Genomic DNA, 27,742 nt, shown 5'->3' on the forward strand with positions numbered 1-27,742 from the left:
GCTGAAACAGCTTGATGTAGGTGGTGTCCTGCTAGGAGGGAGAGCGTGAAGCGATAACCCTGTCACTTTCTGGCTTCGCTGAAGCCAAGTTTGTGCTCAAGTGCTGGTACAGCCGTGCCTTTTAACCTCTTGTCCCCCTTTAAAAACCGAAACGTGCAAATAAAGATTTTAACTCTTCCTTTTACTCAAGACCGAGTGACTATTTTATTTCTGTTATCTTGACTCTTTGGAGGGCAGGGGGTGGTGCTGCGGGCCGGCCCCCTCACGGCGAGGCCCGGTTCCCCCCGGATGGCGCAGCGCGGCCGCCCCGGCTCCTTTCCGCTTCCGGGCCCCATCCCGCTGGCGGCGGCAGGCGGGCGGCATGCTGCGGCCGGCCGCTTGGCAGGTACGGGGCGGGGGGAGAAGTGGAAGAAGGGGGGGCCGTGCTCCGGGAGAGCGGGCCCTGGCCCTTGTTAGCCCGCGGTTTGCGGCCGCGGCGTGTAAGGGAAGGCCTGCCTTAGGCGTGGGACCGCCTCGGGTTGTCTGCGTGCGAGTCAAGGGGGCGGGCAAGCACAGCGACTAACTCTGCTCTGCAGATTTTCCTAGGCGGCTGTCAGACACTAGCTTAACAAAATAGTCTTCGAATTAACAAAATAGTCTCTGAATAATCCCACTGGCTGCATTTGGTGGAGCTGAGCTCTTCCCCCAGCCGCCCCCTCCCACCCGCGTTGCTGGAAAATGTGATTGCAAAATCTCTGAGGGCTCAAACTGTTGTATGGTGTTCGTACTTCGTGTCTTGGAGACTAATACCTGTCTGTGCTTTCAGGTGTTTCGCCAGTTTGTAAGGCATGAGTCCGATACGGTTGGCTCCTTGGTACTTGAAAGATGTAAGTAGCTCCTGTGTGTTGAGATAATGCTTAGCTGGTACTCTTTGGTTTTTGGCTCAGGTTTAGAATCCCTGAAATATGCCAGGGAGTAACAGGAATGAATGATAGCTCGACCGTAGAAATCAAGAATTGGTCGTTTCAAACAAAGTAGCTTTCTGTTCTGGCCCATGTCAGGTCAAGCAGCACTTGATGGGGAAAACCAAAATGCCCTGACAGAGTACAACCTGAAACAGGAAGGTGACCTTGCCTTATTAGTGGCAGTGAACGGGGTACGCTGTTGTGCTTTCCAGCACCTGCCTCGAGGTGCATCCTGTGCTTGCTGCTTGGTCTTCCGTGTGTCTGGGATGCCTGTCTGGGTGCTGCTGCCGCCACACCAGGCGTAGGTTTCAGAGGTTACTCTTCAGTTCACATGTTCCTTGTGTAAGAGTGGTGCTCCAGCATCTCCAGCTTTTTGCCTTGAACAAGGAGGAATGCATTGTGTCTATCCACCATCTTTTTGCCTTTGAGAAGGAGAAGGAATAACCTGTGTCCATCCAGGCCTGTGTTAAAATTGTTGATCCCATAATTCAGAGGATGTGGTGTAATAATGCAATGTTTAAAATAACGCTGTTTTCATTATGAAAAGAACAATGAAATACTATAGTTAAATAAAAATCAAGATATTTTTAAATTAATGCAGAATAGTCTTAAGTCACTTATGGGTGTGTCTGTGAAAAAGATGACTAGAAAGAAATAAAAGCCATCTTCCTAAATGAGGTTATTCAGCAGTGATAACAATAATGAATTAGTAGCCACTGCAGAGCCTGATTTGTCAAGGTGACAAAAGCTGGAAAAATGGTCAGAAATTGCAGGAAGTGATTGTTTAGTGATTGTTTTGTTCTTTGACAAAAGCTCCTGATCTACAACTTGCTGAGATTAGAAGGATCATAATTCACCTGTGTAAACCTCTTTGAAGTCTTTAATCTCTTCCTAGTACTGCAAATGATTGAGTCTTTAGGGGGTTGTCCCATCCTCAGTAGTGCATCTTCTCTTGCATTTACTCTCTTGTTTCAGCCATGAACCGTGTTCATTTACTCTCTTGTTTCAGCCATGAACCGTGTTCAGTTACTTGGTCGGGTTGGACAGGACCCGATCATGAGGCAAGTGGATGGAAAAAATCCTGTCACCATATTTTCTCTTGCGACCAATGAGATGTGGCGAACAGGAGAAAACGAGGAAGCCCAGGGAGGTGAGTCTGCAACCTGCTTCTGCCCTGGTCTGTGGTCACATTTGCATGTTCAGTAGCGCCATGCTTTGTCTTCAGGCTGCTCTGTAAGTCTCTCAGGTGCAGAGAAGTTGCTCTGAGGTCAGTGAGGATGCTGGTATGTGTGTATGTCCCAGACTCATCCTCAGCAGCATGTACTGAATAGGGGTTTGCTTGTTGACCCTCGCCTGGAGGAGAGGAAAGCACTGACTTAGCAGTTCTTCCTCATTGGGGTCGCCAGAGGTGCTTCTCTTCGGACACAGATGAGTGGAACACTGAGTGCTAGTGTACTTATATTCATTAAATCACTTTTCGTAATTTGAGAGCACCAACATGTTGAAACTAACTTCTGAGGCTTGCCTGAAAAAGAGGATGTGGCATCCGACTGTTATTTTTCTGTACCTTAGGTGATATCAGTCAGAAGACAACATGGCACAGGATCTCTGTCTTCAGACCAGGCCTCAGGGATGTTACGTATCAGTATGTGAAGAAAGGGTAAGTGAATGCGGTTGAGCATTCAATGCCTTTGTAATCAGTTGATCTAAGAATTCATAGAATCACGGAATCATTTAGGTTGGAAAGGACCCTTAAGATCATCAAGTCCAGCTGTCACTTAACACTACCAATACCACCACTAAGCCATCTTCCTTAAGTGCCATATCCACACAGCTCTTAAATACCTCCTGGGGAGGCAACTTCACTGCTTCCCTTGGCAGCCTGCTCCAATGTCTAACCACCACCATCTGTGAAGAAATTCTTCCAGATACCTACTCTAAACCTCCCCTGGTGCACCTTGAGACTGTTTCCCCACATCTTGTCACTTTTCACCTAAGAAAAGAGAGACACACCTCACTGCAGCCTCCTTTCAGATAGTTGTACAGAGTGATGAGGTCTCCCCTCAGGCTCCTCTTTTCCAAACTGAGCAGTCCCAGATCCCTCAGCCACTCCTCATAACTCTTGCACTCTGGTCCCTTCACCAGCTTTGTTGCTCTTCTCTGAACATGTTCCAGCACCTGGTGTCTGTCTTGTAATGAGGGGCTCACAACTGAGCACAGTTCTCAAGGTGCAGTCTCAGCGGTGCCACGTACAAGGGGACAATCATTTCCACGGTCCTGTGGACCACGCTATTTCTGATACAAGCCAGGGTGCTTTGGGGCTTCTTGGCCAGTTACGGTGACCCGGAGCCATACTAAGATCGAAGTGCCTTGCAGTAAGCTAGCAAACATGCTATTCACAAGTGATGCAAAAGCCTGTGGATTCAGAATCAAATATGAAGGAGAAATGAGTGGTTTGTTTTTCTGACCAGAACCAAATTCTTGACTTTTCAGTTCTCGACTCTACGTTGAAGGGAAATTAGACTATGGTGAATATACAGACAGAAACAACGTGAGGCGGCAGGCAACTACAATTGTTGCAGGTAAGGAACAAGACACCGAAGTCCACTTTGCATCTTTAAAATGGAGAGGGAGAGGGTGGAAGACCTTTGAAATAGAGCTTAGTTTGTCTTCATCTTCAGAATCCATAGCTGGAGAGTGTCAGAGAATGAAGAGGCTCTCTTCAGTTTCCAGTGTGTGCCACTAGATGTCCTCTGGCACTGCCTGTGAAGAGACCAAGTGAGAGCATCTAGTTGCAGACTATTGCATAGTTTGCTCACACAAACCAGTTGGTGCAGCAGGCAATTACTGTGTGTTTTAAGAATGTTGGCGTGTAGTGCTGCAGGTCAGGCAGATTTTTTTTTCTAGCCAAAGCAGAGCTCATCTAGTACTTTTCTCTTAGGTTTGCTGGGGAATTTTTTCTTCCTCTAAGATAGGAGGCTTTCCTGACCTTAAGGGCCCCTGTTTGTGAAAGATTTTTCATTGAGAGGTAACAGAATTTAAAAAGACCTCAGTATCATAGCCAGTAGTGGTAAGAGCACAGACTGGACAGAGTAGTGTTGTCCCTTGGGTAAACAAAGTGAAGAATAGAACTGGGAGACTGAACTTTTTCCTTGAGTCTTTAAATAGCATGAAGATAGCCAAGGACAGTTTGGTCCTACTCTTCTACTGTTGGTAGAGCAACTGTCTCATGGCTTTTGAAGGAGGGCTGAAATAACAGAGTAGTAAAGCAAACACTTCTGTTATACAGTTGCATCTAAAAAAAAAAGTAGCCAGAGGAGGAAAAGGAAAAAAAATATTCAGGATGTTTATATAGTTCAGTGTCTTTAAAACAATAGCAATCAAAGTTTCGCATGAGCAGTTCCAGCTAGCAGTGCTATAGGCTGGAGGAGAGAAGGAAATCCTCGTTGTTGTTGTTGTTTAAAATTAGTGTTTACCCTAATGATTTCTTGTTAGTGTTCACAATCCCTAGTCTCAAGATGCTTCAGAAACTGGGGCTTGATGAAATATTAGTACTATAAATAATGATGAAATAATACTGTAGTCCCATGGGCTGATGATATGATAGTGCGTAATGAAAATGAGAAAATAAAAACAAAAGCTGTGACTGATAGAGATCATCGTTAAAGAATTAAAAAGTTATTTTAAAATGTTTTTGATAACTTTGTTCAGCAACTTTTTATCACATTTAGCAGTTATTTCATAGCGTGTGGTTATCTTGAATTTTCAGCCTTCTGGGGAGGTAAAACAGGAACCCTGTATTGGACAGGGTTCTATTTTGTGAAATGTTCTGTTCTGAAATACGTGTCTCTGCAGCTTATTTTTACAGAAGTAGGTTGTCTTTGTGGATGTGCAGGTGTGCCACAGGGCAAAACAATCTTGAAGTATAAATTCTCTTTCTTTTCAGATAACGTAATTTTTCTGAGTGATAATGTGAAAGAAAAGGCATGAGGTCATTAGTGCTTGGACTGAGGCTATTTCATTCCTTGTGCATCACAGTGCTTCATAATTCTGCAATCATGTATATTGCTGTAGTTTCTTTAAAAAATAAATAACATGTTTGATACCCATTATGTGTGTGTTCTGTTTTGTTTTCCTGTGTGCTTTCTCTCTATTCATCATCATCTCTACTTGGGAACTTTTTGTTCTTAAAGGATAACCTAGGAAGCTATGTTAATGCTTGAGCTGATGAATATGTAAGTTGAAGTTACCTCTCCGAATCTCCACTTTCAAACCTTATATCCTCATCTGCCTTAATCATTATTCAGCCTTTGACATACTGTGAGTCCAGACATCAGCACTCCCAACCCAGTACTGTGTTAGGGTGCTATGCCTGCCCTTTGCCATCAGGCAGAGCTGGCAGAATGACTGCCTTGTCTCTCCCTTAAGGGAGGCCAACGGTACTGTGAAAATCATTCCTGATCCAGGGTTCTCTTACTGGCAGAGTGGTGGTTATTGTGCTTTGACTTTAAGTATCAGACTGAACATTATTAGTGTTTCTATTAAAAAAAAAAAAAAAGGCTAAAAGGTGCTTCACTGTATTACATGGGGAGTGGTAAAATTCCCACAGGGAAATGAACAGGGAAAGGAAAACGTATGGGGTGACAATTTCCTGCCTTCAAAGCTGTTGGGATTTTGTATCTCATCTCTCCTTGATTCCAGTACAAAGCATGCTTGTGTGTTTTTTCAGCTCTTCCCCCTATAGAATGGTCTTATGCTCCTCTTTATGAGCACTGGCAGTACTACCAAAAACTTTCATTTTGGCATTTACTTCTGGATGACGTTACTACTTCAGCTAGTATCCTGGTCCCTATCGCTGGCATACTGAGGCGTTAGATGTGCTTAGTTCACCGTATTATCCACATGAGAATGTGGTATCGTCTAAAATAGAAAGTTCAGATTTGAATTCCAGTAACTACTCTTTGTTAGATCTGAGCCTGCTGGGAGGCTCCGATCTGTACTGATGGGGGAAGTGCTGCCTCTTCTCTTAGTGCAGTTGTCTGTGAGAGGAGTATGTCAGCCTTTTCAGAGGCTGAAAAGAGCAAACATTTTGTGGTTAAACCTTCAGCATGCATTAAAGCATAACTGTCCCAAGGTTGAACCTGGCAATGAACCTGGCAATTCCCACTTCTTGCTGGTTCTTCCATCTCTGTACAAAGTTGGTTCAGCATAACATACTGCTGTTATTTTGGTGTGATCCCATGTTGCTCTCCCCCCTTCAAGCCAGGCCAGCAGAAGTACAGTCATGCAGGAATGTGATACTCATTTCACTCTCAGATGATATATTACAGAAAAGCACCTAAGGTGAGGGACAGATCTTTATGAGAGAGAGATGCAAGCTCAGCACTTAAGTATCAGTCCTAAAATCACAGGACTATTTTTTTTTTTTGTCTAAAGGAAGTGCTAGGCAGAAAATACAAGTCCTTGTGGTGTAGGTAAACCCACTGTCAAGTCCTAATAACACAGACCTCCAGGTGGTTCTAGGGGTGGCAGGTAGTAAACTCCTCCAAGGGTGCTTGTGGTGCTTGATAACAGGTTACTGCAGCATGCAGTACTTTCTGAAAAGGGTGACTAATAGCAGGGTTGAGTACGGATGCTGGAGTAGAAAGTGGCATTGTTGTTTTCCTCCTCTTACAGGCGAGACAAATGTGAACTTCCATGGGGTTATTGTGATGCTGCACTTCTATAGTAGTCATCCAAACACAGCTTGTGTTTGGTCCATGCAGAAGCTTCCTGGTAGCTGAAAGCTGAGCTTCCTCTTAAGTTTTCTGAGCTAGGAGGCCTGGAGTGAATGTGCTAAGCCTCTGTTCATTTAGCAATTGCCTCCTTATTTACACCCTGCCGTGACAGTGGAGCTCAACACTGCTTATGACTGCCTGCTTTGGAGCTTGGGAACTGGCTTTGTGCTCTCAACTTGGAGTACTGAGGTGGCAGTAATGGTTACCTTCACTGCTGCACCTGCAGGTCCTGGTGAGTGCTGAAGGGCTCATCCTAGTCTCTGCCCGTGGCTCAGGATGGAGACAGAGCTGAGCAAACACAAGGTATACGACTGGGTGCCAACAACAAAAAATATTTGCTCAAGAGCTTCAACTTTTCTTGTTTTTCCAGTTCTTCTACTTAAAGTCGCTGATAAATTTTTAAAGATTGCTGTGTTGTACCTGCTACAAAGACAACACATCCACCATGAGAACGTGGTGTTTGAGAGGCCACACACTGCCTTGATTGTTCACCACTATTTTGCAATAGGGTAGATTTTCCTTAGAGACACTACTAGCAACTAACAGAGCAGAAAGAACTGGTGGCAAATGTTGTACATTCATACATTCAACCCTGCCTTGCAGCTACTGGGCAACTTTAATATGTAAGTGAGTGATTTGGGTTATGAGAAAATAAGGGGTGAAATCAACATTCATATAGCAGCTGGGTCTTTTTTATGGCTAGTTACTTTCTCTGTGAGGAAATGTTAGAGTGGAGTGGTATCCACCAATTTAAATACAATGATACCTTGTTTATAGCTCGGCAATATTTTTCCATGCTGTCCCTTGGTGAATGGCATTCAGCTTTTGATTGTCCCTGCTAACCTCTTGTGTAAACTGGATCAGGTAAGCCCTGTTTGCTTGCAACAGCTGGGGCATTTAGGTATGTTTGACCTTCACAAGGAATTTATGTATTTATAAAGGTAGATTGGAAGAGGTAAAAAATAGAGATTTCTTTTACATATTTGGAGCATTTCTTAAGAGAGCTGAGGCAGAGCTACTTTGGTCAGTGAGGCACCTCTGTGCCTCTGAGTTATTTCTGTCAGTCTAGTGCAAGGTGTAGGAAACCCTCTTCTGTGCTCATTTCAGTGGCTGTAGTTGTCTGGTTTGAGGAAAATACCACAGGCATTGTGCCTGTTAAGAGCTTTCAAAATACCAGACAGCACAGAACATATTTAATTGAAGTGTGACATGCATTTGATAATATAGATACAGTCCCCCCCGCCCCCAATGTACATGGTACCTTGAGGGCTGCTTTGTGAAGCAGGACTGGATGTCTTTGGCTGAACCAACTTCTCTTGCTTCTGGTTCAGGACTCAGTTTCTGAGGAGAGGATAGCAACATGATTAAATGTGACGGAGGGCTTGGACTAGTACAGAATTGCTAGAGATTTTTACCAGTGGGTACCTACTTTGACTTCTGTCAAAGCCAAAAGGTGTGACCGGTGTCTTGTGTGAAGGGGTGGGTATTTGGGTCCTGTCCCAGGGCTGCCATAAAGACCGGCATTGCGTGTGGGAGCCTGGTAAAAGCTCATGCAGAGAGAATTGCGAAGGCAGGAAAGCTGAATTAGCGCTTTGAGAAATCCCTAGGTAGAGGAGGGAGGAATATTCTGGTAAAGGGATCTTGTGTTTCTGTCAGTGTACCTATTATGTGGTTTCAGCAGTGGGCTGTCTCCCGTACTGGCAATCCCACATCTTTCACGAGTATTCATGTCAGGGAAAAAAAAAAATATAATGCCAGGATTGTGGGAAGAAAACTTCGCTATTCTCAAGCACACCTTCTATTTTTAACTGAAATTTCTGTGGTGCGAGCACTTTTGCAAATAGTTAAGTATGTCTGTACACACAAGTGAAAATTTGGTGGCTGTTCTGACCAGGTCCTGTCCTGTCTTCTCTTGGTGATAGTGAGTTTCTTCACATGGCAGATCTCACTTACACAGTAAATTGCTTTGTTAGTGTCAGTAAGTAATGTGTTTGCAGATGACAAATATGCAAAGAAATCACCTTTCATGGTACTTCTATGAAGACATCCACTTGTGGGAAATGTGTGTTGGTGCATGTAAAATTTTTCTTCTGCATGTTGCTTTGTCTCACCTAAAAAATCAGCTTGTTACCATACTTTGCAATTTCAGAACAGTCTCCAGAAAACATTGTGATTAGAAATTGATAGCCTGGTTGTTCTCTGTGTTGTTCTTAGTCCTGAAATTTGGGCCCTATGCTCTTTGAGAGGTGTTAATTTTGCTGAAGAAACTCACCTGTTCTACATATGGCCATTTTCTATGGTTTTTAAGGGGTAAGATTTTTCATTTGTAGATGTTTTTTTTTTTTAAAAAAAACAAGCATGCAGTTATTATCCTTTTATAGGATAGGCTCTGTTGCTATTTGTCCTTTTCTTGTTGGTTGACTTTTCAAACTTACCTGAACAAAATGGCTTTAGAAAATGGATGGTTATCTTGATCCTGGTTGTCACAAGTCAGAAAAATGTCACTTGTAAATATTTAATGAGCCTTTGTGCAACTGACCCGATCAAGAACTGAGTAATGATGCAGTCACTGGAGTGACTTCTGTAACCCGGATCTGCAATGGAAAGAGAGCACCTTTGCTTTGCCAGGCTGAGACTTAACTTACAGGCTTGTATTGTTGCTAGATTTTTTTCTTTGATATTTAAAGTAAGTCATGTTTGTTTGGAGCTCTACCTTCTTAATAGTCGCCTCCTTCTCAGCTGGTTTAGTTTTCTGTGTGGCTTTTCAGTGTGGGTTTTCTGCTCCTCACAGAAAGGCAACAGAAGAGTGAGTAAAATAAAGTTGAGCTCTCCTCTCTTCCCCTCAGCTGCATCTCTGCATGCAATAAAACCCCACCTTTCCTCTTCTTGTAGCTTGATGGTCTGGTTCTCTATTGTCCCCCTGTGTTGGAGAGTAGGTTTGAACAGAGTTCAAAAGACTGTGGTGAGGAAAAAAGGGTCTTATGCAAAAGGAGAGGCTGAAATGCTCAAAGAATTAACTGGACTGGAATTTAAAACTGCTGCTAAATCTGCCCAAAGAGGAAAGTTATGAAACACAGAGAAACAGCCTTGATTTTCAGCATGCTAGTAACTGTTGAAATCTACTGTTGAAAATCCTTCAAGTAGTATGGGGAAAAGTTAGGAGTATAGCTGTGTCTGTATAATGTTCTTGATGTTTCTGTCTTTCTGTTTCTGTTGCTGTCTTTCCAGTGTGTGTGTTTTCAGGTACAGAGTCAGTTTGTGACCAGTAACGCACAAAGCATTGGAGTGCTGTCCCATGTGTTGATTAACTAATATCCTCTGGACAGGATTACTTTTCCTCCACTTTTATCTCCTGCTTATTGATGCCCTGTACGTGCTGCCAATTTTTAGCAGAAACTGTCTAGTACACATTTCTTTTCCCAAGGATAACTGGTTCTGCAGCACAAAAACTTCAGTGTGGTCTATATGTTGTCACCCCACTGCTGGGCGAATTGGCCATGGTTCATTACGAAGTTCCAGGGAGTTGTTTTAGAAACACTGAAGCTCAAAAATATACTCTTCAACACTAATTTCAGTAACATGGCAGGCACAGGACGCCTAGTTACCAATGTCTAGTTATTAGTTACTGATGTCATGTTTTAGTGTGCAGCCCCACAAATGGGTAGTCTCTGTGTATTAAAATATTTGTGGCCAAAAGAAAATCTTCCATAATGTTTATGAGTACTTGGCAGCATTGTGTACCACAACAGCAGCTGTACCAATGTCTCTTACAAGGGAGGCCGTAGGCAGTTGCAGAGGGGAGAGGGACACACTTTGTGGGATACAGGAAATCATTGGAAAAAGCAGAGGGCTGCTTGTCAGTGCTTTAACCAAGGGGAAAATGATGGAGGTACTTACGGTGCAACTTTTAACTATTTATTCCTGAGACATCTTAGGATGAGACGCTTCACCCCAGTGCTCCTGGTCAAAGCCTGTCCTCATGAGGCCCTTGGCCATCGCACGTGGAGCAAATGAAGTTGCAGTCACCCAGTGAGCAAGTTCTTCCTTCTCTTGAGGCTGCTTTTATTTTGCTGGCTTACTAGGCAAACACGCCTCTCAGTAATTTAGGAGGTTTATCGTGTCAGCCAACAGGATGGGGGAGAGCCTCTTGTCCAGCCGGTTATCACCAGGCCCCATAAGCTCTGAAAGTAAGAAAACATTAGATGAACGCAGGGAGGCTTCTGGACAAGGAACTGACCTTTACAGGGCTCACCGCCGAGGGCTCAGGGCTGGCACAGCGTAAGTTCCTTGACAAAGTGCCAGGGCACTGGGGCTGTACCTCCGGGCTGTACCTCACAGCTTGGGGGTTTGCCTTGGGCTGTGAAGGTGCTCCTGGGCCGCTGTGTGCCACCAACGCTCCCAGTAACTCCTTTCATGCAGGGACCTCGGGCTGTGGCTGTGAGGGGTTTCCCTTTGTGTTCCTGCCCGCACAAGGCGGCTGCTGTTAAACTTTTTTGTTAATCTTCTGTTGTTTGATCACGTCAGAAGAGGATTGATGAATCTCGTAGCGTTGGCCCCCACCACACCGCCCTTCCCGCTGGGCGCTGTGACCCCCCCGCTACTTTATTTTCCTCAGGGGCTGCCCCGGCCCCCCCCGCGCCCCCTCCCGCTGCCCTCAGCCGGGGGCGGGCCTCTGCGCGGCGGCCGCAGTCTTGTCGCTGTCCCATTGGCTGCCGCTCCCGTCGCTCCCACCACCCCCTCCTCTCCATTGGCCGAGCTGGGCCGCGGGAGGCGAGTCTCCGCACCCACGCCGCGCCCTGCGGGTCCCCGCCCACATTCCGCAGCTGGAGCCGTGCGGGCAGCCGTGCGGCGATTGGACCGCGTCCCTCCGCCCGCCCTCTCCTTTGGCTTCCCATTGGCTGCTTCCTCCGCGGGGGCGGGGCCGGGCGGGGGCGCGGCGCGCAGCTGGCGGCACGGCCCCGCCCCTCCGGGCACTCCCGGCAGCGGCGCCGGTGGCGGCGGCGGCGGCCCCGGGGAGCGGGCGGGGGCCGGTGGCGGCCGGTGGCGGTGCCGCCATGGAGGCGTGCGAGGGCGGCGAGCAGCCGCTGCTGCTGCTGCAGTGGGACCGCAAGCTGAGCGAGCTGTGCGAGCCCGCCGACCCCGACGCCCTGCTGGGACACACGGTGAGCGGCAGCGGGGCCGGGGACGGGAACCGAGCCGCGGGGCTCCCCCCGCCGGGGGGTGGCTCGGGGAGGGGGACGACGGCGGCCGGGGCGCTGCCATGGGGATCCCGGTGTCCGCAGCCCCGCGGAGCCCTCTTCGAGCTGCTGCCTCCCGTGCTGGCGGGCTGACATGGGGCTGGGGAGGTCCCCTCCGCCCCCAGTTAGTGCCGCCCCCAATTAATGCCTTCTTAATTAGCGCCCTAAATGAGCTCTTCTGCTCAGGCTGCAGCACGCGTCTTCGCCTCGCTCCGTGGAGCCTGCGGCGTGGTCCGGGTGCAGGTGACAACGCGCGGAGCCCCGCGGGCCTCCTGCTTTTCCCGTCGTTTCTTGGGGTCTTGGCTTCGAGCGCTCCCTCCCCAGCCGCGTGGCTCGCAGGAGGCAGCGCGTCGCGGGCCGCCCGCGGCATGGTGGGCTTGCTTTCGTCGGGAGCAACGTCCTGCCCGCGGCTCGGTCGGGTGGCGTGCTGCTTGGGTTCTTTGGGCGCTCGTAAAGAAAGGGCCGCCTTAAAGCCTAATAAAAAGCGTGGCAGCAGTTTGCCTTCTGTGTTGGTTTTGGAAGCACTCCAAATGAATCGATCGGTAAAGAAAAGTAAAAGCAGCAGAGAGCCACAGGTGAAGTAAGCGTAGCGGGGTTTTTGGGTCTTCAATGGGGAAAAAAGTTTCTGAAGTGATCGCTGTTTGGGGAAGAAAAAGCACGTGTTTCTGCTCGTTGAACTTCATTTCTTTTGGGAAGTGCGTCCTGCTGTGTGTGCCGTCATGAAACAAACTCTCTGTTTACCTCTGCCTAAGAGTTCACAGGATCACTTAAACAACAGCACCAAAAAAACCCTCAGCAAGCAAAACCAAAACAAAAAAAACCACCCACCCAAAAAAACCCTCTGCATGAAACATGTTACCCCCCTGCCTGACGCTCCCCGCCTGGGAGGACCCGTCTGCCCCAGCTCTTTTCTGCTTTTCGTGAGGATCCCAGCCTCCTGCCCTCTGCCAGTGCTGTCGCCATCGCAGCCGAGGAGCACGTGCCCTGTGGCACCCCGTAGCCACGACTGAAGCTGTGAAGTTGGTTTCCTACCATGGATGAGCATCACCATACGGGACAGACCAGCACCATTGAGCGGGTCCCTTTCCTTTCGCAGCCAGACCTGCCATGTGCAGGCTGGCGAGGGTGGAAGTTCCGTGCCAGCTGCCTTTTGTGTATTTTAAGTTAAATTTTAACCTTTTTTTTTTTTTTTTTTTTTTGCGACTGCGAAGGCTGCTCGTGGATCTGGTGAATTTGAAGCTAGCAGGCAAGCGCAAAAGTATGCATATGCTTAAACACACAACCTTTACTTTAAACTGTTCCAGCCCTAATTGCCAGGGCTGAAGTCCAGCCTCCCGGGGACTTAAATTTCTCTTTTAACAGCTGATGACTTCACCAGCGCCCGCAGCAGCCTTGCTCTGCCGGTGAGCTCATTGCCAGTGCTGGGAGAAACCGCTGCCTCGGGGGGCTCCGATCCGGGCCAGGGTGGGCAGCAGCCCTTCTGGCAGCTCGTTGGAGTCTGCGTGCTTTATGGTGGTCACCTGGATGCCAGATAGGTTGCAGCAGGGTGTTTTTTTCCAGAGCGGTTGAGTTTCGCGTGGAAGAAAAGGCTGAAAGGCTTCCCCAGGGTGTGCTCATGGCACGCGTGGTGTATCTGTGTATAATCTTCATCTGGCCCGTGGCTTGCTGGGGTTGTGTGCTGGTAATGCCATACCCTAGCATTTTGCAAGGCATTATAAGTTTTTTTTTTTTTTCCTGGCAGTCAACCAGAAAGGAAGCACAAAGCCTGCTGCAGCCCAAGGGGAGCAGGAGCACGGCCAGGCTGCAGGCTCCTCACCTTCTTGCCTGCTTCCCTTGTAATGCTCTCTGGCTTGATCTGGCAGAGCTGCACGGCTCCTAGGTCTCTGCCGGGGCTGATCCGTGGCTGTACGCGTCCTGGCATCACCGGTGGAAATGCCACGTCTGGTGCAGATGGAGAAGGCTGTTGACAAACGCGCTGTGAGATGTCAACTACCGGTCCCCTTGCTAGAGGGCAGCTGAAAGGCAGATGCTTCTTACGAGCTTTGGACGCTTAAAACCTCTTTATTTAATCCTGGAGAGGCAGGCTTTCTATCCTTTCCCCCTCCATTTTCATGTTTTTTGGTGTTTTTAAACACATTAGCTACTTGCTGCTTCAGAGTAGCCCAAATTGCTCGCCCGCTGACAGGCCTGAACATTGCGCTGGCGGCTCATCATCAACAAATTGAAATTCCCCAAACGCCACGGTGCCAGTGCCGTTTTCTGAGCGGTGTTAGAGCTCAGTAAGCCCCTTCCCATATCTCCAAAGGTGCTTTGGGAATCCCACCCTCAAAGCACACGTGTGCCACATGCTTCAGGGTGGCTGCCGCCTCGCAGGGTGGCACACCTCGTGCCGTCGGTCCCGCAAGCTCGTTGTCGTTGCCTGTGCCCTAAGATAGGTCAGGGAAAACCTCGAGCTGGCCTTCTTTCTTCAGATTATAAACTGCCCACTGCAAGCTTCCGAGCCCCACCGGGAGCCTGCGGTGACTCATTTCCTCTGCCACAAAAACACTGGGGGCTGTTGCTGGCTGTTGCTCTGCGTTCTGATGATTTCTGCAGAAATCGGGCGTCTGCGCGAGCTGCCGTGGATTGCCTCCAGTTTTCAGAGCACGGCAGTGGCAATATTTAATTTAGATGGGATACAGTGCTTCATTTTTATGTGCTGTGTGTATTTAATTAAAAGCTGTGGTTATCGCAGCGTGTGTGGATGCAGAGCTGGCTGTGCCTTACTCTGTAGTGGTTGCCTGTACATAAGGTGGCTCTCTGTAAAATCTGGCGTTGATACAGGCTAATCCTTTTTTTTTGGAGGGGAAGGTAGTCTGTTTACTTGAAAGTGGGATTAGCCTGTTGCTTGCTCATGAGAAAACTGAAATCTCTCTTTTTTCTTCTATATATACTTGCAAATGGAGGATCAGATATAAATTTTTCACCTCAAATTATCTAAAATCAGTACTTTCAGGGATTTTTTTTTTTGCCATACTCGTCTAGCAAAGAGGGGAAAACATGAAAGTGGGATTCCTTTTTTTAAATAGTTGTATACAGACTTTGCACAAAGTGTTAAGTTTTGAGAATAGCTCTCCATATTAAAAGCTTCAGGGTCACAACTGATCAACAGCAGAACTGGTTGTACTTGGTGCTTTGCGCTGAAAATCATTTTTTCCCCCATGTTTTCTTCCTGAATTTAAATAAGAAAATCATTCCTGTTTGCCAAGGGCCATGCCAGGTCCTCAGAATGGATTTAAGCAATCCACAGTTCCTCTGAAAGCTGAGATAAACACACATGTGATGCTCTGAAACTTTACTTTTTGTACCCTTCTATTTTCTGTCAGTTAAAATTAGAAAAATAAGCGTATCGAGTTGCTGGCTGGTTTCAGTGAAGAGCTTGATCTGCCGTGAGGACGGCAGCTGGAAAAAATGTTAGTCTGTCCCAGGACTGACTTTGGAGCATGGTCGACAAGAATGAGCCAGTGTTTAGTGTATGAAAACACTACTTTTTGTTTCCCCCCTTGTGGAAGTGGCTGGTCTGTGCTGTCCTACGTAAATGTTGCCTTACTTTGGAAGGTTGGCTGCTGTTAAGTGTGGGGCCGATAGTGTGTGATAGCCGGGGTGAAGGAATTTCATTCACGGTGCTACCAGACAGTGCTTTCCTGTGTCTGGAGCTGCTGAACTTTCCTGCACGGATGGTGGGAACTTGTGCTCTCTGCAGATCTTTGTTCATGCTGTCAGGAGTCCCTTCTTAAGGGCTCTTTCATAGCTGGGGTTAAGTAAGTTTCTGCTAGCCTTTGGGGGAAAAAAAATAGTTTTTTATTAAAGAAGTCTTTTCTCACTCTTTTAGGAGCATCTGTGCCTGTTGAGGAGGCCAACTAGCTGCAAATCCCGGCTGGGGTGGTGTCCTCTGGTCGGATCTCTGTCCGTCTGGCTTCCCATGCATGGCTCCAGCCGCAGCAGTTAGCGTGCTCCTCCTCCTCCGCAGCTCTGCCTTCGCTTTTGCTTGTGCTCTGTCAGAGCTGATCACCTCGTGCCAACAAAGACAGACAAAATAAAGATACAATAAATATGAAAATAAAGAGGCCGCTGGCCGGCATACCAAAAGCTCTGGCAGTCTCTTTCCTTGTCCTTGCTTCTTGCTGTGTGGCTGTCACCTGCACCAGTGCCTGGCAAAGGCGCTCTGTGTCCCGTCTGTCTGACAGATGTGGAAGGGAGGTAGCTGCTGCAAGCATTGCTTCTGCTCCTCAGGAGCTGCTGTCTGTGGCAGTTCCCTGCTGCGGTGCTGGGTGGGTGCCCTAAGTTTCCCGTGAGACTTTTTTAAAGTGGAAGGGCTGAAGGCTTACTCCCTGCTGCCAGCCCTTCATTTCTGACCACGCTCCTCCTTCCCTGCATTCCATAAAGTTGTTCCCTACTCACTCTGTAGTGCTTGGTGTAAACAGCCATCACCTCTTCCCTCTGTCCCGGGCTGCTTCACCCCCTTTTGGAGAAGGGTCATTTTGTAGGTGAGGCTTAGTGACTATGGGTAGCCACCTTTCTTGATTTTCCTAGCACTGTGACATGTTTCACAGGGGGATCAGCCCATTCAGACTGAGTTTACAGGGTCTAACTCCTCCCATTCCCTGCTGCTGCTTTTTTTTTTTCCCCACGAGATATGGACTTGGGGTGCATCCTCCAGTGATTGTCTTGTAATAGAACTCTGCACCTGGCTCTCCAGGGAAGGCATGCTCATTTCTGCTGTTGCTCCCTTTTCATCTCTCCCTGAATCATGCAGGTGAGAAATCAGTGCTGTCTGGATGCCCTTTGGCCGTGTTTTCTCTGAGTGACAAGACCAGACAGTGCAGTTCTGCACCTGGACGTAACTGCAGGCTGTTGTGGCAGCTCCCTGGGAGCTCATCCAGTTGAAAAATGACTTACTTGCAAGAAAGAAATTAGTTTTCAGTGGTATCAGTTTCCCAATGCAGCTTGCCTTGTAGCAGCCCAGGTCCTGGTGCTGAGGTGAGAGGGCAGGTGAGAATGCTTGGCTGGGGACGAGGGTGGTGGAAAGGTGTTTTGGGCTAAAGGAATGTGCAGTGGGAGTCGTCTGGCCAGCTTCAGGAGCGTGTGCCTAGGTGTCGTCCTGGTTAGCATAAGACGTGTAATCCTGATAAGAGTGTGTATATTTATTTGATACCAGCGGGCTGTTTGTGTTTAAAAAGAAAGGGGGTTACCTGGAGGAGGCAGATGCTCAAGGGTCAGTAGGAAGAGAGGTTGTGTGAGAAGAGCAATGGACAGGAGGGAGGTTCAAAGAAGCACTCGTCTTGGACCTGGCCGATGGCACCGCCACGGTGCTGCGTGTTGGTGAGAAGCAGAGGCTGCCGTGGATGCAGCATTGTTTGTCTTGCGTAAAGGCAACAGAAACAAACAAGGCGTGCAAAAAATAATCTTGGCTGAGAGCCATGTTTTTCCTGGCAGACTTATTGCTCTTTCATCTCACTTTGAGTAATAGCCGGTAAGGAGAACAGGTCAAAAATGGCAAGGTTTAGCAAGGCTCAGAGAAGGTATGGAGTCCGCTTTCTGTCGCCTGAGGTGCTGAGCTCCCCGTGGCTGGGGCTGCTGTTCTCGCTGTTAAGTGTAGTTTGTGACCACAGAAAGCTGAACTGGGTTGTAATCTCAGTGCTAAGTGCATGCAGTAAGGAAGTGAATGCTCTGTGAAATAAGGACTGCTTCCTCAGGAGGGTGGTTTGGGAAGCAGGGAAGGCAATGGGAGAAAATAAGGAAAGGTTAAATGGGATAGACCTGAATTGCTAGAGCTGTCCCCAAAGCTGACACCTGTCTAAACTTGTAGCTTACTAGTGCCACTGACGTTCTTGTGCCTCTGCTGCGTCTTGGAAACTACTCCCTTTTTTTTTTTTTCTCCATCTGCCCCTAACTAGCTTTCAATCTTGTGTGTATGATCCGGCTCTGCTGTGGTGACAAGCAAAAATCTGAAGGAAAAATGTGACACCCACTTCATCTCTTTCCTCTCTGCCAAGAAAAAACATTCCTCCGCAGCAGTCGCGCTGGGGCTGGCCTTGTCGTCCTGCGCAATGTTTGTTGTATGGGGTGAGAGACCAGGCCGCTCTTAGGGCAGGGCCTGGGCGCCAGGAGCTTCTGGCCTCCTTCCTCCGCCAGGTCTGATGTGTCCCAAGCGAGGGGCACGAGGGAAGTGAACTGGTGTTGGTGGAGGCTTCACCCAAAGCTTAGGGGTGAAGAGCAGCGTCGTTGATGCTCGCTTGGTGCTGAATGTGCTGGGTGAGCTCCCATCGTGTAGCTCTGCCAGGACAAGCCCTGGCTGTCTGGAGACACCTGGCAGCGCTCATCTCCCAGCCCTTGCTGAAGGTGTGCTCCCTCGGGCAAGATGGGCTGATCTTGAGCACAGAGGGGACGTTCCTGCAGCCTTGTTCTGCACCAAGGGTGTTGAGAGTGCTGCAACGCAAGCAGGGGCTTCAGCCATGGCAAAATGCTTTCAAGCGTGCGTTGGTGTGTGAAACAAGGGAAGTATCGTGACATTGCTGAGATTTGGAGTATCCTGTTTGGTCTCCCTCCGCCAAAGTTTGGATTCTGTGATGGAAAGGTCTGTGGAACAGAGTGGAAAAAGAGCCAGACTCTACACCAGCGCATGGCAGGATGAGAGAAAATGGACATAAACTGAAGCGAGAGAAGTTTGGACTGGTAGTAAGGAAAAGCCACTTCACTGTGAGGGTAACTGAGCACTGGATTGGGCTGCCCAAGAGGTGCTGCCACCTCCATCCTTGGTAGTTTCCCAGACCTGGCTGGATAAAGCCCTGAGCCACCCGGGGTGAGCTGAGTGCTTCCCCTGCTTCGGGTGGAGGCTGGGCTGGAGGCCTCCTGAGGCCCCTTCCAGCCTTTACTTCCACAACAGTCGTGAGCCCAAGGGACTGCGTTATCAAGGTACTGCCTTGGGAGGCAGGAGTCTGATCCCCAAGTTTTCCATGTCTTCATTAAACTACTAACCAAAGGAGACCACCTGGTTTTGCTGTTTTTTCATTAGGAAACTGATGTTCCTGATGAACATGGTTTTGCAGAAGCATTGCTTCAGTTGTGGTGTGTTTGCTTTTTTGCAGTTCTAATTTGGGTTCACTGAAATGGGAGGAGGAAACTGCACCAAGTTCCAGCTGCCCTGCACAAATGACTGCTCTATGTGTATGTTTTGCTTCTGTGTAGCAAACGTGACATGCAGGGTTGTGTGTTGGACTTGGGGTTAGTTTATGCACCTGTAATTTTCTTCAAAATTTTCCTGGTAAAGTTTTGTGCACCATACCTCCTTGCTCCTCTGTTGTATGATATGGCTGTGTAAGAGCCTATACCATTTGCTTCAAAGCTCTTTGTCCAACCTAATATCTGTTAGGATCGTCTTCTACCTGTGTTGTTTCCTTGTCACGGCTAACCCAAAACGCTCGTTGCGGGCAGAGACCACGCCGCATAGTAGTGCATGTGACTAGCTAACAGGGATTTTTGTAGACATGAAAAAACAGCTAACTGAAAAAAAATAAAAATAAATCCAAATACTAATCATGTCTCTGTTCCTTCTTCCCCACAGTCCAGCAATTACCATCATGCGCAAGGGGAAGCTTATCCCAAGGCTGCTTTTTTCCCAGCCTCCGATAGGTTCTGCTGTGAGCCTCGTTAATCTGCTTCCCTCTGACTCTAACTCTGTGTGAAAACGTGTGTTCTCATTTCTGGTGCTTCTAGCACACGAAGAGGGGTCTGCCTAAGTGTTTGTAGAACCAAAACTTAAGAGCAAAATGCAGTGGAGAACTGATCTGCTCCTCCTGCCTTGTCACAGCAGAAGCAGCAATGGGGCTGGTGCCTGTGGGGAAGGCCTCTGATAGTATGGCCGAGATGCGACCTTCATGAGGAATCAAGGCTAAGAAGGATGTTATTTCTAGACAGCTGACTTTCTTGAATCTGTCCTTGCTAGCAAAAGATGAGAACAGAGGAAAATATGGTATCTGAACTGTCTGTTTTCATACCTTGTAATATGAGGCAGCTGCTGACCTTCTACAAACATCTGCCTTTCTCATCTCGGGTGTAACTGGCCTCGTCATCAGCGCTGCCTTTGTGTCTCACTGAGCTCCTGTCCCTCACCCTCTCTCCTCCACGTTCTCCTCTCCGTAGTCTCCCCTCGTGCAGCAGCACAAGTGGTCTGGGGTTGGGGATGGTGTGGTGTTTGGGGGAGGCTGGCAAGCTGCATTTTTTTTCAGAGAGCAGGCACAAAGCATAAATATAAAGGAAAAGCAAGCTGAACCTGCCCATGCAAGGCTCTGTTTGGGGGCTCTGGTGCTCCCTGATGCGCTGCTGCGAGGGCCATGTGTGCTGCAAGGGATGTCCATGGCAGCTGGCCCCGTGTCCTCTGCCTGGCCTTGGGGACATGACTTGTCGAAATCATTTCCCCCTCAGCTCTGGGGACCCACACCTGCATCTCCTCCTGCCCCCTTCTCCCCCGGCACCCCGCTCCTTCCCTCCTCCACACGCAGAAGGAAATGAAGCTGGGTACCCAGGGCTCGTGTCCCCAGCCTTGGAGTGACAAAAGCTCATAAGGGAGCAGGGAAGGGAGCGAGCTGTTGCCTGCACTGCAGAAGGCCTCCAGATGTGCGGTTTCGTTGTGCCTCAGCCCTGCCCTCGGGGTGCCCAGCTGGCTTGCGCCGCCGGGAGCTGGAAGGCTGCGCTCAGGCACGGCTCCCCAGAGAAGCCAGTGTGGCCGGATTTGCCTTGGCATGGCTTTTAAGGGGCGAGCTGTCTGGATGCACAACTTGCCTTCCTCTCCTGCCTTGGTGCCTTGCAATTTTGTTTGGTTTTGCTCCTCAGAGCTTTCGGGGGATGCTTTTCATTTACAAACAAAGAGGACCAAAAGAGACAGAAAAGTCTTGCTTTTGTCCTTGCCCAGGGTGGCTTGTGGCTACTGCTTCAGCTGTCCTGGTTTTGTGCAAAATTTCAGCTGGTTTCCTGTCTACTGTGTTTATCTGCTGAAAAAGTTCTGCAGGGAGTCTGCTCGGGGAATCGGGAGCGTTTTCCTGTGGCCGTTACTTGATTGTTGGGTTGCTACAAATATTTTGCAAAATCACAGGGGAGAGGGGGACTCAATTTATGCTCCTTTTTTTTTTCTTTTTTTTTTTCTCAAATTCAAACATATCTGCAAGACCAAAATCAGAAGAAAAGTGGCACTATAATACTGAAAACTGTGTAGTAAATGCCTTATTTTTTAAAAAATAAATTAAAGGCTTTTTGTGTCCAGAACATCTTTTTTTAGCTTTCATGAAATAGATGTGGAAGAGAGACATATGGACAACCCCCTCCTCAGTAGCTTGCTTGGAGCAGCTTTCTGGCAAGATTAATTGAGGATAATAAAAACCCTACTTGATTTTAAGATGGAACTTCGGTATTTATGAGGGACATTATGTGATGTGGTGGGGTGGGGCTCCAGGGAATCTCTGAAAAAAATGATTTGATTTTGCATTTCAAATTTGCAGGCATTTGAGGGAGAGGAAAAAAAAGGAGGTTGGAAACAGAGGCAAGAAATGGGAATCTGCAGAAACGTGCATTGCTGAAGACCAAGGGAAGAGACAACTGAAATGTTATTCAGTGCAGGAGGTTGTAAAATCTGTATTTCAAAGGAGCCTGGGTCGTAACTGTGGATGGCCAATTAACTACGCCACTGCCACAGTGGTGATTAAGGCCTTGAAAAGTACAGTTTGGGGAGATGCATGGAAACCTGCGTCTTGTAGGCGTTAGTATGTGACGGGTTGGCTGTGGGTTTTGTAGTTCTCGACACCTGGATATCTGAAAGAGAGACTAATTTGGGGGAACTTGAAGAACAGCAAAAATAAGTGGCTAAAGTAGCTGGTTTGTGAGGAAAGATTAAAAACATTCAATATGTATTGCTTTGGCAGGTGTTTGGACGAGGATGTAGAAGTGATATGATGAGAACAGTTTATGTTATGTTCACACTAATATTATAGAGGCTTCTTTCTCAGTTTCATATGAGGGTGAAGTATATACAATTTTCGGTATCAATACCAGAATAGAGAATCTGCAAAAGCTTTGGTTTCAGATGGGGTTCTTGTAACACAAAGGTAATGAATATCATTGTACTCCCAGGAAGATCTCTTCAGAGCTCTGTGCTTGGAATAAAATTACCGTTATTGTGAAGGGGTATATGAATCTTAAGCTATCATTATCCTGTTCTTTTTTTCTGTTGATGTCCTCTGAAAATATCTTTCCTCTTTTTGCCCCAAGTAATACTCACAGGGTAGAGAAGAAAGGAGTAAATAACAATCAATGTAAGGTAGACTTGGTGAAGCAGAGAAGAACTGATAACGATCAGCTAAGAAAACCAAAGGGAAAATGCAGTGCTGGCAGGTGTAAGTGTAGAAGAGGGACTTTTTTTTTTTTTTTTAAATGAAAATGAACCATTGCCAGTAATCAGGTTACAGAACTCCTTGAAACCAATGAATCTGGAAATCCAAATAGGCTAAAAGGTCCCAGAGGAGAAGTTTGGCTTTTCCTTAGGTCATGCCATCGTGGCGGAAAGTTTGAAAATGTTAAATTGATTAAGTGAAAGAGTAACGAGAAGGAAGTAAAAAATATACACTGGGAAACTTGGTACCAAATGTCTTAAAATATAGAAAAGCTGTTGTAGGATCCTGTAGTTAAAGTAGAAGGATAGAGATATCCTGCTGTCCGGGATTAAATCATTTTATGAAAAGCACATACAGTCAGATGAACGATGTCTTTAATTCTTTCAGATGAAAGGTTTGAAAGCAAATGGAAACCCTTTGGAAGTAATTGGATATTTATTTCATCGTATTTTAAAAGCTTAATGTAAAATATATATGAAATTAAAGGACTGACTCAAAGTAGTTGCTAATAGACGGTATCAGAGGATAAATTTGTTGGGTTCTGCAAAAAGATACCAAGCAGGAGGTATCTTGTGAACCAATCTTGTGAAAAACATGGAATGAGAATCAGCAGCTGGACTTCAAGGACCATCGCATTCGAATAAGAAATTAGGCTGGCATTTTAGCAGAGACAATCACTGCTGAAACAAACTGCAGGGATAGCTAGTGGAATGGTCATTTCTCAATCTTTGTAGTTCACCCGTGTGCTTTTCTGGAGGTTATATTTCAACAAAGGGCAAATTATCAGACTCTATAAGACATGTTGGAGGGTCAGACTAGGAAGGTTTCATAGTCCTTTTCTGGCTTTACATGCTATAAAACTTTACTACTGTACCTGTTGACTCTGGGTACTGCAAGGCAGAACACAGAGCAGCAGCACACGTAGTGACTCCTTTTATCTGTCCAAATGTATCAGCATTTGGCCATTCACCGAGACTGCACTGACTTCGGTGAAGTTCAAATAAACGTTTTGATTGCTTTGAGCTGTTTAGAACTGCTTCTGTTTATCACGACATCTCTTGGCACATAAAGAAAGGGGACAACACACAAAACATCTGGGAAAGGGTAAAATGTCGTGGTAGAGAAAGGTGTTTGTCCCAGAGGTCACTTATACGTATGCTCCCTTGCTGGAGTCAAGTACCAACTATGGCCTTGTGTTCCCCGTACCTGACTCGGACGGACTTGCTAAAATACATCTGATCCGTGTCAGTCTGTCCAGGATCTTCAGCCCTCACAGGTGGAAGAAGTCTGTTCTCGTAAAGGCAGAGGAAAGGAACAAAGCAAGTACGATGAGAAAGAGGAAAAGCCAGTAGGTTGAATATATGAGGAGGTGTGGGTAAATACCCAGACAAAAAGAAGGTTTCTAGCTTTCATTTTAAAAGTAAAGCTAGTGGAAGGTGGCTGCTAATGTGATCACAGTGGTACCAACTGTACTGACTTTTACCCCAGTTTATAGCAGTGGAAGATTGTTGTTGTCCCTCCACCTGTTTTGCTGTGATACTTCAAGCCTATGCTTTGCTCCACCACCACCTGGAGGGGACTTAAAATCCATTGCCTGTGGCAGATTTTACCTTATTGCTGCCTACCCAGAACCTTTGCATTGTTTTTGTGAGTCCAGTAGTTTGGTTTTCTGATGTGGAGTCAATCTCCCATATTTTGTAGGGGACTCTGTTTTAATTTTGGCATGCAGGTTGAGACAGAAGGAGGAGAGTGCCCTGGATGTTTGAGAAGGGTGAGAACTTTTTCTTCCTTGACATGCTCTGTATTTAGAGAGCTGGCAGACAAAAGCTGCTGCCTTAAACTGCTTTCATGGTATGGCATAATCTTTTCTAGTGGTAGTGCTGTTTTGTTTAGCTTATTTATTTGAAATGTGGTAGTAGAAAAAAATACTATATTTGATGTGGACAGCAGGTATGGTTTGAAAAACTGTATGAAATCTGTCTTGGAAGTACAACAGTCACCAGAAGCATGCTCAGCTTCTTTAATGCAGTGCTGCTGCTTCTCTGTTTGGCACTTCCAGTGCACCTGAGAAGTGTTGGTGTGGAGGGAGCTAAGCTCATGAAGCCCTTCCTGGCTTGCTGCTGAGCATCAAGTGTCCTGCAGGAGAAGCACTTACAACAGGTCTGCTGGGAATGCAGTCCTCAGCTTGGAGATCCTCTCAGTCTGGCCAGGTTGGCATGCCGCTGGGAATCACCGCTTCCACCCCCTGGAGGACAAAACAGATGAGTAACCTGAGTCCGTCAGCACTAGTTAATCCGTGGAGCAGAGGAGTCGTTGTGCCATTCTGTGCCATTCTGCTGTGAAGCAACGACCTGTGGCAGCAGGGCAATAAGACAAGATGGATGCAACACCTCACCTCTAGATGCCTGTAGCCTCCATGTGTGCTTAGCTTTCTCCTGCTATGGACACATGGTAGGTTTATCTTTGGTAAGCTGCCTTATCTCGTTCCTGCTTGGCATATGTAGTGGAGCTGAGTACATCACAACAATAGGAACAGCACTGCATGGTTGGCAGATGAGGAACAGATCTCTTTTTGGGCCACATGTGCCCACACAGAAACCATATGGTGAGGCTGCTGCCGCCTTCACCGCTGAAGCACCCACTTGGGAGCTGGGCATTTGAGCTACAGCCAGTGAAACGGATCAGAAAAGATGGAAATAAAAGCAGAAGATAGTTGTAAAGTTCTCTTTTATTTTTCCTCCTTCCTCCTAAGAACAGGAGTGATTTTAAAAGACTCTGACTTCTCATAGTACTGCTAGAATGCCTTAGAGGGAAACCTTTTCAACTAGTTGCCCTCTTAATTGAGCCCTTTTAAGGCGCTTTCAGGCAGGTGTCCCAAAAATCTTGATTCATGCTTCTGCAGAGATGTCTGGCTAGAGGTCTGGTGTCTGAGCCAGGCAGACTGCGCTGCACCAGTTTAGTCTAGCAGCAGGGAAGGATTGTGAGTCAAAGGCCCGGGAGGTGATCAGAAGTGAGCGAAACAGATTCCAGAGTTTTGGCCCAGGCAGGGGTGTGAATAAACCAGACCAGGCTGTAACTCCTGTGATGTGCAAAACATACCCGAGAGAAATGGCCGTGCAAAACGGGTGCTGAGAAATGGCTTGCTGAAAAGGTCTGTAACAAGAAGATGCTGCAGTGTCCGTGAGCTTTGAGGTCACGGTATAGTTACCCAAATGTGTCTGTGTGCCGCCTTGCTTCAATACTTGCGATAAGCAGAGTTATTTGAAACGTATCTCAAACTGGAGAGTTTTTTCCTCACTGTAAGTTGTACGCATGCAGACGCTTTTCTTTTCCTTGGGACTTTGGAGTGGAGGGGGCCTGGAGCAGAAATAGCCCAGGGGGTTATTTATAGCTAGATGCAGTGTCTCGTAGCAACAGAAAGGAGGTAGCCCTCATGGTTTTCTGATTTCTAAACAGATTGTCAAGAATCTCTGTAAAGTGAAAGAGCATGAGTAACGTAACCAGTGCTTTCAGGCTTCTGACTGTGGCTGTACAGCAGTTCCATCTGCGATCCACAGAGACACCTAAGCCCCAGCCGTCAGTAAACACACAGACAAAATTATATCACTTTTCCCTGAACATGCTGCAAGTCAGTTTAGCTGGGGACTTGATGAAGGCCCAATTCCTTAAGCATTCCCTGTTTCCCCCCTGGTTGTTTTGAGGGGAGGGTGCCTGGCGTTGCATCATTCCTCCGAGCCTGTTCTTGGAAGCTCCGTGCAAGCCCGGCTGCTTCCAGTTAGTGACGCGGCGCTCCGGGAAGCCGAGCCAAGCCAAACAGGGATGTTCCCCACATACGGACTGAACGACAGGGCCTCTATACTAGGACCTGGCAAGCAGTCTGCAGAAAGGCATTGTATTTAAATGCTAAAGACCAGCGTTAACTTCTTCGTTTTCCTTTTAGTAAGTAATCTTTCCTTCCTAGTGGTGATGCTCATCAGAAGAAAAAGAAAAAGGTGGGGAAGGAAGGAGAGAGTTTTTCTCTTCCTCTCTAGGGAACACAAAGATATAAAATGCTCTTCATAGTTTTATGTGAGAAATAGCTCTGCCCCATTTAGGTCTTTTCTCCACTATTACCTAACACATTGCCTCAAACTTTTGAACAGGCTTGCATAAAGAAGTGCCAGTGTAACAAGTCCAGGGAGCAAAAAGGGCTTCTAGTATTTCACTAGGAAAGGATTTAGCTGTAGGACATGGTGAGGGACACCAGGGAAGGGCAGAGAGAATTGAAACAGAGACTGAGAAATGTGCATTGCGTTAGCCAACTCCTGCCCTAGATGCTGTGACATGCAGGGGCATATTTGATACCATACTGCAGAGGGGCATCGCTCCTGTTCCTGCCATTGGTACACATTTTGTTTAGTGTTACTGTGCATAGCAGCAAGGGAAGGTGAATACTTTGCTCATTAATATTGTGGGGTTCCACTAGATGGAAGCCTGTCTGAAGAAGAAAGCATGGAGGCATGAAATACTTTGCAGTCCATCCTTATATATGCAAAGCTTAAATTGTGATGTAATAACTGTTTATTAAAATCATTCCTGTTATGAGTTTTTGGTTGTTGGTAGCCAGTTCGGATCCTATAGCAAGCTAGAACAACATGGGAAGTACCCTGCTGCTGAACAGAAGGTGCTATCCAAGTTGCCTGGCTGTTTTTCCTTAGGCATTGTGTAGATAAGCCCTTGCTCAGAAGACACAGATTTGGTATCTGGTGAGAGGGCTGGAGCACTAATGCTGCAGCAGCAGTGACATCCCAGTTTGTCATGCCGTGTAAATAGTGAGGGAGGGTTTTGTTGCTTCTAGGGTACATCTGTGGTGTGGGAGGGTGGTTACAGACTCGGCTGGCTAGGGGAGGGCGGCTGAGCGAATATTTCACTGCAATTGTCACAACTATATATGGAATACCAGAAAAAAACACTGCAGTGGTCAGGCTGCTTACCAAAAGAACCTCAGCTGAATTTTCTTTTCTAATTGCTTCAGCATGTCTGGATCGTTTCTGTAGTAAGAAACAAGTCAAGTACGTTGTATTTGATGGATTTCAAATGGTCTAGGGACCAGTAGATCGTTCAGTTGGAGGCTCTCTGTGTTGATCATAAAGTACTTTGCCACCTAGTCAAGTCTTTTCCCGTGGCATTTAGGAACATCATAGGCTGGAAGCAGATGTTCCCTTCAGTAGGGAGGGATGACACACACGAGTGCTCACACTTCAGAGAGGCATTATTGCTAGTGTTCTCCTCGGGCTTGTGGTGGCAGCCTTGTAAATACAGCCTGCCGGACTGATCCTGATGCTTTAAAGGAGTTCTGACAGCTCCACCCATCAGGGGTTTCA

General features: G+C 47.2%; 2 protein-coding genes and 1 long non-coding RNA gene across 4 annotated transcripts in view; all 3 read left to right on the plus strand.

Moving 5' to 3' along the window:
• The first annotated feature begins 325 nt into the window (after positions 1-325).
• On the plus strand, positions 326-5,054 carry SSBP1 (single stranded DNA binding protein 1). The gene is made up of 6 exons (XM_035314562.1): positions 326-385; positions 806-866; positions 1,954-2,094; positions 2,517-2,604; positions 3,438-3,526; positions 4,891-5,054. The coding sequence occupies exons 1-6, from the start codon at positions 362-364 to the stop codon at positions 4,932-4,934; spliced, it is 447 nt and encodes a 148-aa protein (XP_035170453.1). The 5' UTR covers positions 326-361; the 3' UTR covers positions 4,935-5,054.
• A 6,633-nt stretch (positions 5,055-11,687) lies between these two features.
• CREB3L2 (cAMP responsive element binding protein 3 like 2) overlaps positions 11,688-27,742 on the plus strand; it is a 74,197-nt gene continuing 58,142 nt past the window's right edge. For both annotated transcript variants that reach the window (XM_035343107.1, XM_035343118.1), the window contains exon 1: positions 11,688-11,883. In XM_035343107.1, the coding sequence (XP_035198998.1) occupies positions 11,776-11,883 (108 nt within the window). In that variant the 5' untranslated portion in view covers positions 11,688-11,775. The remainder of the gene's footprint in view (positions 11,884-27,742) is intronic.
• On the plus strand, positions 12,653-16,086 carry LOC118176248. The gene is made up of 2 exons (XR_004755315.1): positions 12,653-13,361; positions 15,830-16,086. It is a non-coding gene; the product is annotated as an uncharacterized LOC118176248 (long non-coding RNA).

Source organism: Oxyura jamaicensis, chromosome 1 (genome assembly GCF_011077185.1).
Source record: "Oxyura jamaicensis isolate SHBP4307 breed ruddy duck chromosome 1, BPBGC_Ojam_1.0, whole genome shotgun sequence".
NCBI classification, from domain to species: Eukaryota; Metazoa; Chordata; class Aves; order Anseriformes; family Anatidae; genus Oxyura; species Oxyura jamaicensis.

Excerpts from the sequence above, each read along its gene's own strand:
- SSBP1 (XM_035314562.1), top strand. The coding sequence starts at position 362 with ATGCTGCGGCCGGCCGCTTGGCAG. Across the intron at positions 2,095-2,516 it reads AAACGAGGAAGCCCAGGGAG|GTGATATCAGTCAGAAGACA; the intron begins GTGAGTCTGCAA and ends TCTGTACCTTAG. Across the intron at positions 3,527-4,890 it reads GGCAACTACAATTGTTGCAG|ATAACGTAATTTTTCTGAGT; the intron begins GTAAGGAACAAG and ends CTTTCTTTTCAG.